Source organism: Penicillium taxi, assembly GCF_028828555.1.
Source record: "Penicillium taxi strain IBT 34144 chromosome Unknown utg000004l_segment0_segment0, whole genome shotgun sequence".
Taxonomy (NCBI): Eukaryota; Fungi; Ascomycota; class Eurotiomycetes; order Eurotiales; family Aspergillaceae; genus Penicillium; species Penicillium taxi.
The window spans coordinates 1,852,360-1,865,514 of NW_026643206.1; the positions used below are offsets into that span (position 1 = coordinate 1,852,360).

Here is a 13,155-nt window from a genome sequence, read left to right on the forward strand (position 1 = left end):
ATTCAAACTATCTGGAACTACCCTCCACATCCCGTCGAGGGGCAATCAGGCCCATTTTGTGTAAGCCCAAGTTGCCCAGAGTCTGATGTCATGGCATGATTATGGATCTTGATATTAAAGACTACATTGACAATACCGGTACGAGAGGGAGCTAGCCCTAACATATCTACCTAAGTAAGTTGATTTCTTATACAATTTAACCATTGATGGATTGAATATCTCTAACTGTAGCCCTCGGAGGCTAAATATCAATAGAATGGTCCGATCAATCTTGGGAGACTCATTGCCAAAATAGCGCACCTAGTACAGTCTTGACTTAGGTTTCCAGCACCGGGCAGCTAATTGAAATGTACCTCCCGGAATCTGGCTATTCTTGGACATGGAAAGCAGCGGGTAATTGAATTAGATACATATTATGCCCCGCATAGCTAGCTGCACCAACCCATCTAGTGCAATCGTACGAATTCTCCAAGATTCCAACGACGAAAGTTGAGCTCAAACTTATATGTAGGACGTAGAAAGTGTTTCAAGGTTAATTGAGCATCTTATCAATGACATACTCAGATTAAATGTCATATTGATAGTCTTGGTTCCCCCGAAGTGTGTTTTTAGACCTTGGAAACTTCTATGAGAACACATTGAGAACATCCTGCCCCCAGACCTTGGCTCCACTCAAGTTGTATATGGAATGTCGAGCAGCTCGGAGTCGGACCTTCATGAACCGCGCAGAAAGCCACTGTATTCACATGGCCTGACTTGGGCTGCCCAAAGCGGAACACGATCTTTCTGTTCACCGCCACTTCGAGATTCTGCGGCCTGATTCCAGACTCCAATCTGGGTTGTGGCCTCGAGTCAGGAAAATAGCGCAGTGGGGGAATTTCTGGAAAGCTGCGTCACTCAATTAGCAATTGAAAAATTGAATTGAGGTTGAGGTTGAGGTTGAGTCGTCACCTCAGTTGTGGTTTCACTTTGGCGTGTTCCTCTACTTTCAAGGCACGTCCAGACTTCCCTACCTATGTAGGTGAAATCTGCATCGGAGGTTTTCTACCAGGACTCAGGGTAATATAATATTCAATAGTGCTGGGTTTAAGAGGGGTTGAATAACAGATAGAAGATTGAGAAAATAATCAATATGATTTCTTGGATATTCAGCAAAGTGACAAATGTAAGGAAATTCACATTGTTATCCGGCAAGGGACGAGAAATGGGGGGAAAGAAAAGCTATCATATCAAAATACAACATGGCAACATCAGAAAGAAGAGTTTAATGGCAGTGAAAGAAATACAAAAAAAAACACAGACATAGGAAATGTTCCCCAATCCATTTCCAACCCAAAACCCCTCACATTGAAAAGCGAAATATCGTCACAGTCACCAACCGTTTGAAGAAATACAAGAGGCACCAACAAGGAGGCTTGCACGCAAATATATCTAGGCCATTTAAGCGCTGGATTTGCTGCGTTCGACAACCGGAGCGTCCACGCCATACACCTCCTTGTACTCGCGAATGTATCGAGCTTTATCTTCATTTGCCTTTTGGATGTATGGCTGTGTCCAGTGTCAGACATTAATATTGAATTTCATGAAATGTTGTCTATAACTTACCTCTTTCTCTGCGTCAGACAAACCCTTCCATACTTGACTAAGTAAAGTAGTGACTTGAGTCACGGGTTGTCCAGGGTATTCGTTCGCGTGATCTTGCATAAAGAGGAAGTATGAGGGCCGCACGTTCTTCACCAGTCGGTCATCGCTAAGAGCCGGCCACCTTTTGCCTGTCAGGCGAGTAAGGGCAAGTCGAGCTTTGTTAGCATCTAGGATCTGCTTGGGAGTGAAAGTCTTCAGCCAGGAGGATAGCTCAGACTCGTTGGTCGCCCTGTTTTTCTCGGCTTGTTCTCGGAAGGGCTTACTAAGTTAGCATGTTTATTGATCCAAGATAAAAAAGAAGAACCCGCTCACCTCTAACTCTGCATCACTAAGGTTTTTGACAGCGGCAATGGTGAGAGCAAAATTTTCAGAGTTGGTTTCGCCCTTGGATTGGGGGAACATTTCCCGGAAAGCAACTCGCCAGGTAGTCTTTGGCAGCTTGGTTGGCGGCTCCAACGCAGTCTTTTTAAGCTCGGCTAGTTCTGCTCGAGCCTTTTGCTTCTTCTTGGTCTCCTTTTGCTTCTCTTTTTGCTTTTCAGTCAATGGCTTCTTGACCAATGGCTTTGTTGGCTTCTTGGCGGCGGCCTTCTTATTGGGAGCCTTCTTAGGCTTGTCTTCGCTGGTCTCGGCCTTCGTTCGATACGAATGACTGTGTTGAAGAGCGACAATACGCGATCCATTTAATGGGATTTTTGCGACAGGTCGCGCTGAGAGAAATAGTTGACGGAGTTGATTTTGCACACCCATCACGCGAGTAGGACCAGCGAAAACATTGTTGACATGAAATTGTCGGAGAACCCCCGAACCGGTAACTCGCTGGAGAAACATGGATGCTGTATGCGTCTTTTTAATTGTAGTATGTATAATTGAGAGGTGGAGATAGAGAGAGCACAAAAAAAGGAGTGTAACAGGATGGTGCTTACCTGAAACCAAGGTGGGAGGTTGATTGTAAGGAGTCCGAGCTTCGTTTGGAGATTTCCGCTTTCGGATTGGTGTACCCGGCAAGACACGTGACCCTCTTATCACCAAAGCCTCATCGCAACATCGAAAAAGACATCATCCATTCCTTTTCAACTCCCCAATCCACCTCCGCCTCACTTGCCGAATTGATCGAATTTTTGACTGAGTCTATGAAGAAAGAGAGTGACGGATAAAAAACTCTTTATCTCAACGTTTTGGTGCTTCTCTCTAATCGTTGGCCTGCAACAATGGCTCGCCACGGGGATAAACGCTCACCATCACCTGTAGGCAGCACAAACTCTGCATCAAAACGCGGTCGCAGAGAAGATGATCGTTACGACAGAACTCGACGGGACGAAGGACGCAGCTATCGCCGATCCCGTAGCCCAGACGTATGTTGTCAATTCAACCCCCGAAATATCGCAAGCTCCATGTCTTACCGGAATTTTTTTACCTTTACAGCGTCGATACCGTGATCGTGATCATGGCCGCAACCGAGACGTAGGATACCGCCGACGTGATCGCTCCCTAGACAGACGTGACGAAGATAGCTACCGACCCAATCGCAGAGTTCGGTCCCGTGAACGCCGACGATCGCGAGACCGAGACGACGAACGTAACCCCCGCCAACGTGCCGACGAAAGAAATAGCCGACCTAGACGTCCTGATTCACGCGACCGTGATGGCAGGCGTACAGATGAATCTGCTGACCTGAAGCCCAAGCCTAGACGGGAGGATAACCGTGACCGTGGTTCACTTCAACCATCGAAGGTGTCGACGCCCGCACCCGCACCCGCCGCCAAGACTGAAGAGGACAAACAAGCCCAGCGATTGGCCAAGATAGAAGCATGGAAGCTAAAGCAAACAGCTGAGCGCCAACGCAAACAAATGGAGGAGGATCTCAAGGGCGGATCCAAGAACTTTCTTGACGAGATGGATCGAAAGTCGGGTTTAATCTCCGCTACCCCAGCTGACCCTTCCGATTCTACTCCCTATCCCGGAAAGTTCGACCCCAAGGCCATTGCAAAGCATGTGACAGCCTCAAACTCCGCAGCCCCAGCTGTACTCGGAAACGATGTTGCAATACTTAAGTCGACAAAACCCTTGCCTGCCCCCATCTCTGCTTCCTTGAAACCCACTGGAAATATTGGTGCGTTTGGTCTGGGTGCCAAGTCAGTGTTTGATGCCGATAAATCTTTGACTACAAAAACATTGGGCTTTGGTGAAGAGGAATCTACCCGTAAAAAGCTTGAGAGGTTACCCACCCCCCCACTTGATGACGGGCAAGATAACGTCGCAGATGAAGCTGCAGAGGATGATGATGTTGACATGGAAGACGGAGGAACCGAGGAAGAAATTGCTGCCGCAGCTCGAGCAGCAGTAGAGCGACGAGAGGAGCGGCTTCAAGCCCAGAATGATGATACTCTCATGGAGGATGCGCCTACCCAACAGACTGAAAGTACTCAAATGGAAGTTGATGAGGCAGAAGAAGTTGATCCTTTGGATGTCTACATGAATACCCTAGTCGAGAGCGCTCCCCCAAAGAAGACATTCACTACATCCTCAACCAAGAAGGTATCTCAACCCCAGGCCATCTTTGGGGACGAAGACGAGGTTGAAATCTCTGCAGTTGGTGAGGATAATACAGATGAAGTTCTAGCCATGGCAAAGAAAAAGAAAAAGAAGGAAATCCCCAAAGTCGACCATACAAAGATCGAGTACGAGCCGTTCAGAAAGAAGTTTTACACGGAGCCCTCACATCTTGCAGACATGACCGAGGAAGAAGTAGCCAACCTTCGTCTTGAGCTGGATGGAATCAAGGTACGTGGCCTCGACATCCCCAAACCCGTCCAAAAATGGTCGCAGTGTGGCCTGGGTGTCAAAACTCTAGATGTCGTCGAACGTCTTGGTTATGAAAGCCTCACGTCAATTCAAGCCCAGGCAATTCCTGCAATCATGTCTGGCCGTGATGTTATTGGCGTCGCAAAAACAGGATCAGGAAAGACCATGGCTTTCCTGATTCCAATGTTTCGCCACATTCAAGATCAGCGACCGCTGGAAAATATGGAGGGACCCATTGGTTTGATTATGACACCTACTCGCGAACTCGCAACCCAAATTCACAAGGATTGTAAGCCCTTCTTGAAAGCCGTGGGCCTGCGCGCTGTCTGCGCATATGGTGGTGCTCCAATCAAGGACCAGATTGGTGAACTTAAGCGTGGAGCAGAGATTATCGTCGGCACCCCGGGTCGTATGATTGATCTTCTTGCCGCAAACTCAGGACGTGTCACAAACTTACGCCGTGTCACTTACGTTGTTCTTGACGAAGCTGACCGTATGTTTGATATGGGGTTTGAGCCTCAAGTTATGAAGATCATGGCCAATGTTCGCCCCGAGCGCCAGATCGTTCTATTCTCAGCTACATTCCCTCGCAACATGGAGGCTCTCGCCCGAAAGGCATTGAAGAACGCCATTGAAATCGTGGTAGGGGGCAAGAGCGTTGTTGCCCCGGAAATCACTCAAATTGTCGAGGTTCGCAATGAGGACCAGAAGTTTGTTCGTCTTTTGGAACTGCTCGGAAACTTGTACTCGGACGATGCGAATGAAGATGCGCGGGCGTTGATCTTCGTTGAAAAGCAAGAGTCCGCTGACACTCTTCTCAAAGAGCTAATGCGAAAGGGCTATCCGTGTATGTCCATTCACGGGGGCAAGGACCAAATTGATCGCGATTCTACAATTGAAGACTTCAAGGCAGGAATCTTTCCTGTCCTGGTGGCCACCTCTGTCGCCGCTCGCGGTCTCGATGTGAAGCAGCTGAAGTTAGTCGTCAACTACGATTCCCCTAATCACCTGGAAGATTATGTCCACCGCGCAGGTCGAACTGGTCGTGCTGGAGCCACGGGTACGGCAGTAACTTTCATTACGGAGCATCAAGGACGGTTCGCTGTGGATATTGCCAAAGCACTTCGACAAAGTAAGCAGAAAATTCCCGAGCCTGTTCAAAAGCTGGTGCAATCTTTCCTGGAGGAAGTAAAGGCTGGCAAGGAAAATCGTTACACTGGAGGTTTCGGTGGTCATGGTCTAGAAAAATTTGACCAGGAGCGCCAGAGTACTCGTCTTCGTGAACGTCGAACTCACAAGACCGGCGATGATGCCGATGAGGAAGAAGAGACGGAGGACAAGGTAGCAGAGGATGATGAGCGCTTCAACAAAGCACTTTCGGCTGTGCAGCCTACAGCCAACGCTGAAGCTTCTGCTTCTCCCGTCCCTGGTCCTCTCGTGGGCGTTCCCAATGGTATTGATCTGGATGGTGAGATTCAAGTGCACCGAACCGAACGAGATGCAGACGGATCAAAGAACAACGCCTGGGACAAGGTGGGGGCTGCGGCGGCCGGTATCAATGCACGCTTGAATAAAACCGGTGTTATGAGATCTGGCGTGCCCATCGACAACCGTGGACCAGATGCAGGAGCATTTCACGCTACTGTTGAAATCAATGATTTCCCCCGTACGTTCTCCTCCTCTTCCCTATCCTTATTTTTTGGACAATTGCTAATGAAAAATTTTAATAAACAGAGAAAGCTCGTTGGGCCGTCACCAACCGCACGAACGTCGCCAAGATCCTTGAAAGCAGTGGTACATCAATAACTACGAAGGGCAATTACTATCCGGCTGGCAAATTACCTGGTCCTACAGATGGTCCTAAGCTTTACATCCTTGTTGAAGGTGAGACGGAGATTTCAGTTACGAACGCCATTCGCGAGTTGAGACGATTGCTGAAGGAGGGTACGATTGCTGCTGCTGACAGTGAAGCTCGTGCCCCTACTAGCGGCCGCTACAATGTTGTTTAAAATAGGGTAGACCTACATAGGTCGCCAATTCAAACCGTATCGTTCAATATGGAGTGTAAAATGAATCAACTGTAGTAAGTTACATATTTTCGTATAGATTCACTTTAAACCGAGTGCATAATAGATGGCTACCATTTATATGTAATCAAGACTGCAATTTACTGTGACTAATCATCTCCATAAAAGCAGCGGCAGTTTGGTTACCCAGTTAGACCCCAATTAAAAACATCAAGTACGTAATCACCCCACTAAACAAATCGTGGACTTGAGGCGGTGAGTAGACAAAGTAAACAAACATGAGTCTAGAGGCTTAGGGCTAGAGTCGACTATGGGATAGACGGAGGACATTGGACAATCCCCTGCTCTTCAGCTCTTGAGGAGAGCCTAAGACCCTGTATGAGGAAGGAGGGGAACTCTGGTCATCGATAGGACAAGATGTGCTGCATCATGTACATACCTGCAGATCCGTCCACCAGTTACATGCTCGTGCTGACTTCGAGTATGCAGCGGATACTTGCGTGTTTTGCTTGAGGTAAGAGATAGGTACGTAGGATTGAATTTTCGTTCAGATTGCAGTAAGAGAAGAGATCTTAGAGTAGAAGCATTGCTAGATTAGGTTATGGGTCTATATATGGGCGGTTGATCCCTCGATCGCCCCAGCCTTCTTTTTTATTGCTTTTTTTTTTCTTTTTCTTTCCCCATCAAGCTTATCTTCCTAGTAGGATTGAGGAATCTGATCTGATCCTGTGAAGTGATCAATATATTGAGGATACCTCGGTGACTTTGGTATTCAACTTGAGTGACCATCATTGGTGTTCAAAGTACGCACTCTATGCGGATGATCTACTCCGTCCACCGCCTCTATTTTTTTTCCCTGCGCCCAGCTGATCCCTTGATTTTTTTTTCCTACATTAGATTCCCTTTGCCACCACTCTCAACAGATTACATTTCGTCTCAACTTATATGTAGTGGATATAACTTATCGCTATCGCCACGCTACCGACCCCAGATAATCTTCATAAGACAATCTGTGGTCGTACAAGTCTGATTGAATTCTTTCGTATCGCCTGATCCACTAAAGGCGCATAAACCTCATTCCCACGGCCTATTTGCGAACGAGCTTGCCTCCACCGTAAAAGTATCAAATCTTTGACTCACCCGTGCCCCGCTGAGCTTCTCCCGCGGGGGGCTCCGAATACCCCAACGAGCCAACCCATGCGTTCTATCCTTATGATAAAGAAGCCTGATCACTGAATGGCCAGTGTTGAATCAGGTATACGCGATTTCGATATGGAAATGGCCGCTCCTATGGTCCATAATGAGTGTGTCGCCAAATGTGGGGTTCAAGACCTCGCCAATGGAACACCACAGTACTTCGAAGACGCAGTGTATACACTCGTTGACGAGGTCTGGGCTGCGTTGGTGCTGAGGAAAGGTGCTAGTACACTGCACCCTCATGGCTACAAGCACTTGACAAGAAATCAATTGACTTCCAGTTCTCTCGATATCCCCTCATACAGTTGCCCTCCGCCATCCTACGAAGATGCTGTTTGTGACCTACCGCCAGAGTATGAGTCGCTTCCTGCACTTGCGCAGCGGAAGATAGTTGTCTTTGGCGATGCGCCTGTGCCACCTGCGACGAAGACTTGTGACCGATCTCCTACCTTATTCAAGGACCGCTCGCTCGATATCTATATTGATTTTGAGAGCCCGGTTGGAGTTCGAGAGCACAAGAAGAAAAAGGCGGGTGGTAATAATAAAAAAGCAACTCCGGCTCCGGCGCATACTAGTGGTGGTGGATCAGATAACGCAGGTGACGATCCACCGCCGCCTGATGAGGATGGTGGAGACGCTGGTGCTGGAGATGGAGGTGGGGATGGTGGCGGTGATGGTGGCGGTGATGGAAACGGAGACGATTGGAACGATTGGACTACTAGCGGAAGCAAAAAAAACAAGAAGAAGAAAGAGGAGGAGGAGGAAGAGCGTCTTGCCAAGGAGGAAGAAGAACGCGCAGCTGCTGAAGCGTCTGCTTCGAAAAATCTCAGCTGGGCTGACGATGTTGATGAAGGCGGAGGTGACTCGTGGGCTGGCTTTGCGACAGTGGGGAAAAAGAAGAAAGGAAAGGTATAGTGCTATTAAAGTTGAGGATTTATATTGAACTGTTCCTTACCTGTTACAGGACGAGGCACCACCCGGGGGATTTCAGGATATAAACTTGGGAGAAAGCGCTCCGCAGCTGGATTTGAATTTCGACAGTGGTCCTAAAACCGGTCCTGGCTTTAACTTTGGTGGATGGGGTAAAGACTGGTCTACAGGCGGTCTCGGAGGTATGGGCGAGTCTATAAAGGCATCCAAAGACACTCGACTTTGGACGACCTCTAACATTAAGAAACCACCTACTAATGAATTTACCTTTGGTGATTTAGGAGCTCAACCTGTTGAAACCAAGCCTGACAGTGGTTGGGGCAGTTTTGGTGCTATTGGAAAGAAGGGTAAGAAGAATCTCGATGAGCCGGAACCAGCGGACAGTAAGGATGACGACTGGAACGTTTGGGGAACCGCAACCAAGAAGAAGAAAAAGAAAGACCCCGAACCTGAACCCGAACTAGAACCCGAACCTGAACCCGAGCCGGAGGCTGAGGCTGAGGCTGGACCCGAAGCCGAAGCCGAACCAGAATCTGAACCTGAGCCCGAACCAATCCCGGATATCACCCAAGAGACTTGGTACCTAGGCCTTTCTAAGAAGGAACAACGTAAGGCCAAGAAAGAATGGGAAAAAAAGGTAAAGGACGCGGAAGCTGAAGCTAAGATAAGAGCAGAAGCAAAAGCCCAGAAAGCGGAGGAAAAAAGGCTCGCAAAGGAAGAGGAGGAGGCTCAGAAAGCCAGTGAGGTCGTTCCTGAAGATGACATGGGCTGGGAAGTTCCAAACAAATCCAAGGACAAGAAGAATATTGATCTCTTGGCTGATCCAGAGCCCATTCCAGAACCACCACAGCAGGAGGAGGATACATGGGGCAGCTGGGGTACTGCAGGCAAGAAGAAGAAATCCAAGGAACCAGAGCCCATCATCGAGGTTCCCCCACCAGAGCCCGTCAAATCCAAAGATGAGGATGACTGGGCTGGCTGGGGCATCGCCACTAAACCAAAGAAGAAGAAAAAGGGAAAAGTCGAGCCAGAACCAGAACCAGAACCAGAACCAGAGCCAGAACCAGAGCCAGAGCCAGAGCCAGAACCAGAACCAGAACCTGAGCCTGAGCCTGAGCCTGAACCCGAGCCTGAACCCGATCCAGAGCCCGAACCTACACCACCCACCATACCAGATGATCCTCTATACGATAATTGGAATAATGTATCTTCCAAGGAACGCAAGAAACGAGAAAAAGCCTTGATACGGAAGGGACTTCCAATTCCTGGGAAAGATTTCGAATTTCCGCCTGATAAGCCGCCAGAGCCAGAGCCAGAGCCAGAGCCAGAGCCAGAACCAGAACCAGAACCAGAACCGGAACCAGAACCAGAACCAGAACCAGAACTGGAGAAGTCAACCGAAGTTGATACATGGGGAGCTTGGGGCACTACCAAGGACAAAAAGAAGAAAAAGAAGGGCATGGATATTGAACCACCACCACCTGCTCCTACTCCCCCTGCTCAAGGTCTGACTCCGGAGCCGGACGACATCTGGGCTGACTTTGCTCCGAAGACTTCCAAAAGCACGAAGAAGACCAAGGCCATCGAGTCCCCAAAGGAAGAAAAGCCGGCAGCTAAAGGCTTCTGGGCTTCTCTCACTGGTGCATCAACTCCTAAACCCAAATCAACCAAGAAGATAGAAGAGAAGAAGGAAGAGCCTCCAGAGGAGGATCTTTTACTTGATATTGGCGATGACACTAAAGAACCAGAACCGCAGCCTGAGCCTGAACCTGAGCCCGAGCCCGAACCTGAACCCGAACCCGAACCCGAACAGGAGCCAGAACCAAAGCCCGTTGAGAAATCCAAGGCCAAGAAGCTGTCTGTTGCCGAGCGTATCAAAGAACTTGAACAGAGCAAGAAGAAGCTCAAAGAAGAGAAGTCGAAGTCGAAGTCGAAGTCGAAGAAGGTCCAGCCTGACCCGGAACCGGAAGTCATCCCTGAGCCCGAGCCTGAGCCCATATTAGAGGAACCCAAAAGGAGCTCCAGGTCCTCTGTTCCAGGCAGTTTCCCTGATGAAGAGCCGCCAGCTGATCCGGAGCCGGAACCTGAACCTGAACCTGAACCTGAACCTGGACCTGAGCCTGAGCATGAACCTGAACCTGAACCTGAACCTGAACCTGAGCCTGAGCCTGTACCTGAACCTGAACCCGAGCCTGCGCCTGAGCCGGTAAAAATAATGACCAAAAAGGAGCTTAAAAAGGCAGCTAAGAAGGCCGCGGCCGCGGCCGCAGCTGCAGCTGCAATCTCCAAGGAACCAACTCCGCCTCCACCCCCACCTGCGGAGGAGCCGCCAGTCGCAGAGCCTCAAGAGGCTGATCCAGCCGAGGCAGGCGACTCAGCTGACGCAGCTGACAACGCTGACGACGGTACTCCTCCCACCGCCTCATTAGAGAAAGTCGAAGAAGAGCCCCCAAAATCTGCGAAAAAAGACCGTCCACGTGTGGAACGTACTGCTACCAGCGGAGGCTGGGGATTCTGGGGAGCAGCGCCGCCCCCAAAGAGGTCCAGTAAGAAGGATTCAAGTAAAGAGAATCCCCCTGAGGAGCCGAACCGACTCAAGAAAAAAGAAGTTACTCGGGAACGATCACCTCCAGCAATTAAACGCTCGAAATCAACCAAATCTCGTCCCAAGGAGAAGGAGTCCGATCATGAAGATAGATCAACATCTGACCGAGAAAAGCGACGCCAAAGACCAAAGCCGCAACGTGCCACCACTTTTTCCAATTTCATTCTCGGAGCTGCTGCACCTCCAACTTCACGAAGTAAATCAACGCACAGACCGTCGGGAAAATCGACATCAAGACCAGTATCAAGGCGGGCGTCATTTGAAATGGACAATGCCATGCCATCTCCCGACGATAAGCACGATATGCCCGATAAGGTACGCCTGATGGGCGCATCCAAGTCCAAGCGTGAGCGTGAGCGACCGCGTACTGAGAGGAAGAAATCACGTAAGCTCTCTACGATTCCCCCTGATATTTGTCAACATTCTAATTGATTTAGGTCATCGTGATTCACAAGCCATTGATGATGACATAGTTATGGTCAATATGGAAGATGCCGATGGTCCACCAAAAGAGGGCTCGAGAGGGTCTGCGCCTTCCAGGCGCAAGTCAAAGCGCGAGGTGAGAGATATTTTGAAACTTTCATTTCGCCGATTACTGATTTATTTCTCCCGATACAGACGCGCTCCAGGTATGACGATGATGCGGTTATGGTCGAGGCAGACCAAGCCCGTGGTGGCCCAGATGTGTTATCGGGTCCCGATGACCTCGCCTTCGTCGACGCACCTCCTAAAGACCTCAGAGAGCGTCGCCTCAAGCGTTCCAATACAGCTCCCCCGAAAAAACAAGAGTCTGGCGGCTTCATGGGCCTTTTCGGCTCTCTAAAGAAGAACTCGCGCCCTGAAATGCCAGAGCGACGGAAATCCCGATCGTACCGCGATGACGAAGCAAGAGGCTTTACTGAGCCTGAACGCGAAGACCCTCGCCGGGTACGACGTGACGATCGCCGTCGCAAAACCGTCAGACCGGATACGGACGGTGAAGGAGTTATGGCGGATGCAGCTGAGACAGAAGTCGAAGACCCCGAAGCTAGAAGAGCTCGTCGAGCAAAACGCTCATCTCGCCAGGCTCCCTCCGAGACTCGCGATATGGAACGGGAAGCTGAAGAGCGCCGTGCCAGACGCAAAGAGAAAGAGCGTCTGCGTGAGGCCCGTGAGCAGCAAGCTCGCGAGCAAGAACAGCAGCGTCTTTACGACGAAAAGCTAGCCCGCCGCGCCGCCCGCGAAGAACGACGAGCACGAGAAGAGCAAGCTGAACGTGAAACCCAAGCCGCCGCCGAAGCCAAAGCCGTCGAACGCCGCGAGCGCCGACGCCTACGAGACGAAGAGATGGCAGCAAAGGCCAAACGCCGCCGTTCACGAATCGAAGAACCGTATACGGAAACAGTCTCGGCCGAAGTAGCAGAAGATCGCCGACGCGGAACTCGTGGAGTAGACGACATCAAATCCCGTCGTAAATCCCAAGCTCCCCAGGAAAGTAGGCGGGCCTCACGGCCGACCGGAGGCCTTAATCACGGTGACCATGGTGGAAGTAAGAAGGAGAAGATCTCCTCCTGGGTTTACTCACAGGCTGATGAGCCTCCAGAGCCTCCGCCGATCATGCCAACCGTTATCGATGTCCCGCTAGATCATGCCGAAGCGAACGATCACTCTCTGTCCTCGGACGAGGAGACTCGCCGCGCTCTCCGTCGCAAAGCGCGCCATCGGGCGAAATACGGCGATATGACGGAAGATGAGATCGAGGACCTCCGTGCTCGCCGCCGTGAAGGACGTGTCAAGAGTAGCTCTGGAAGCGGTGACTATGAGCGTGATCGCGGCATGAGATCTCATGGAAGTCGTGGGGCTCCTCCGAGCTCTGGAGCTAAGAAATCTTCAAGCTGGTTCCGGAAACTAACTGGTAACTAACAGTTCCTATGATTGATCTGAAAAATCTTGGGTGGTAAATTTATTTTT

General features: G+C 50.0%; 3 protein-coding genes across 3 annotated transcripts; 2 read left to right on the forward strand and 1 right to left on the reverse strand.

The window, feature by feature from the left end:
• Positions 1-1,440: 1,440 nt before the first annotated feature.
• On the reverse strand, positions 1,441-2,472 carry N7495_005617 (HMG-box domain-containing protein; the record flags this gene model as incomplete). The annotated part of the gene is made up of 3 exons (XM_057208268.1): positions 1,441-1,548; positions 1,606-1,902; positions 1,957-2,472. The coding sequence occupies 3 exons, from the start codon at positions 2,470-2,472 to the stop codon at positions 1,441-1,443; spliced, it is 921 nt and encodes a 306-aa protein (XP_057062042.1).
• Positions 2,473-2,852: 380 nt separating this feature from the next.
• N7495_005618 (uncharacterized protein) lies at positions 2,853-6,455 on the forward strand (the record flags this gene model as incomplete). Its single annotated transcript, XM_057208269.1, has 3 exons — positions 2,853-2,996; positions 3,067-6,112; positions 6,181-6,455. 3 exons carry the CDS (start codon positions 2,853-2,855, stop codon positions 6,453-6,455), a joined length of 3,465 nt encoding a protein of 1,154 aa, XP_057062043.1.
• Positions 6,456-7,709: 1,254 nt separating this feature from the next.
• On the forward strand, positions 7,710-13,107 carry N7495_005619 (uncharacterized protein; the record flags this gene model as incomplete). Its single annotated transcript, XM_057208270.1, has 3 exons — positions 7,710-8,555; positions 8,635-11,569; positions 11,720-13,107. The coding sequence occupies 3 exons, from the start codon at positions 7,710-7,712 to the stop codon at positions 13,105-13,107; spliced, it is 5,169 nt and encodes a 1,722-aa protein (XP_057062044.1).
• Positions 13,108-13,155: the final 48 nt, after the last annotated feature.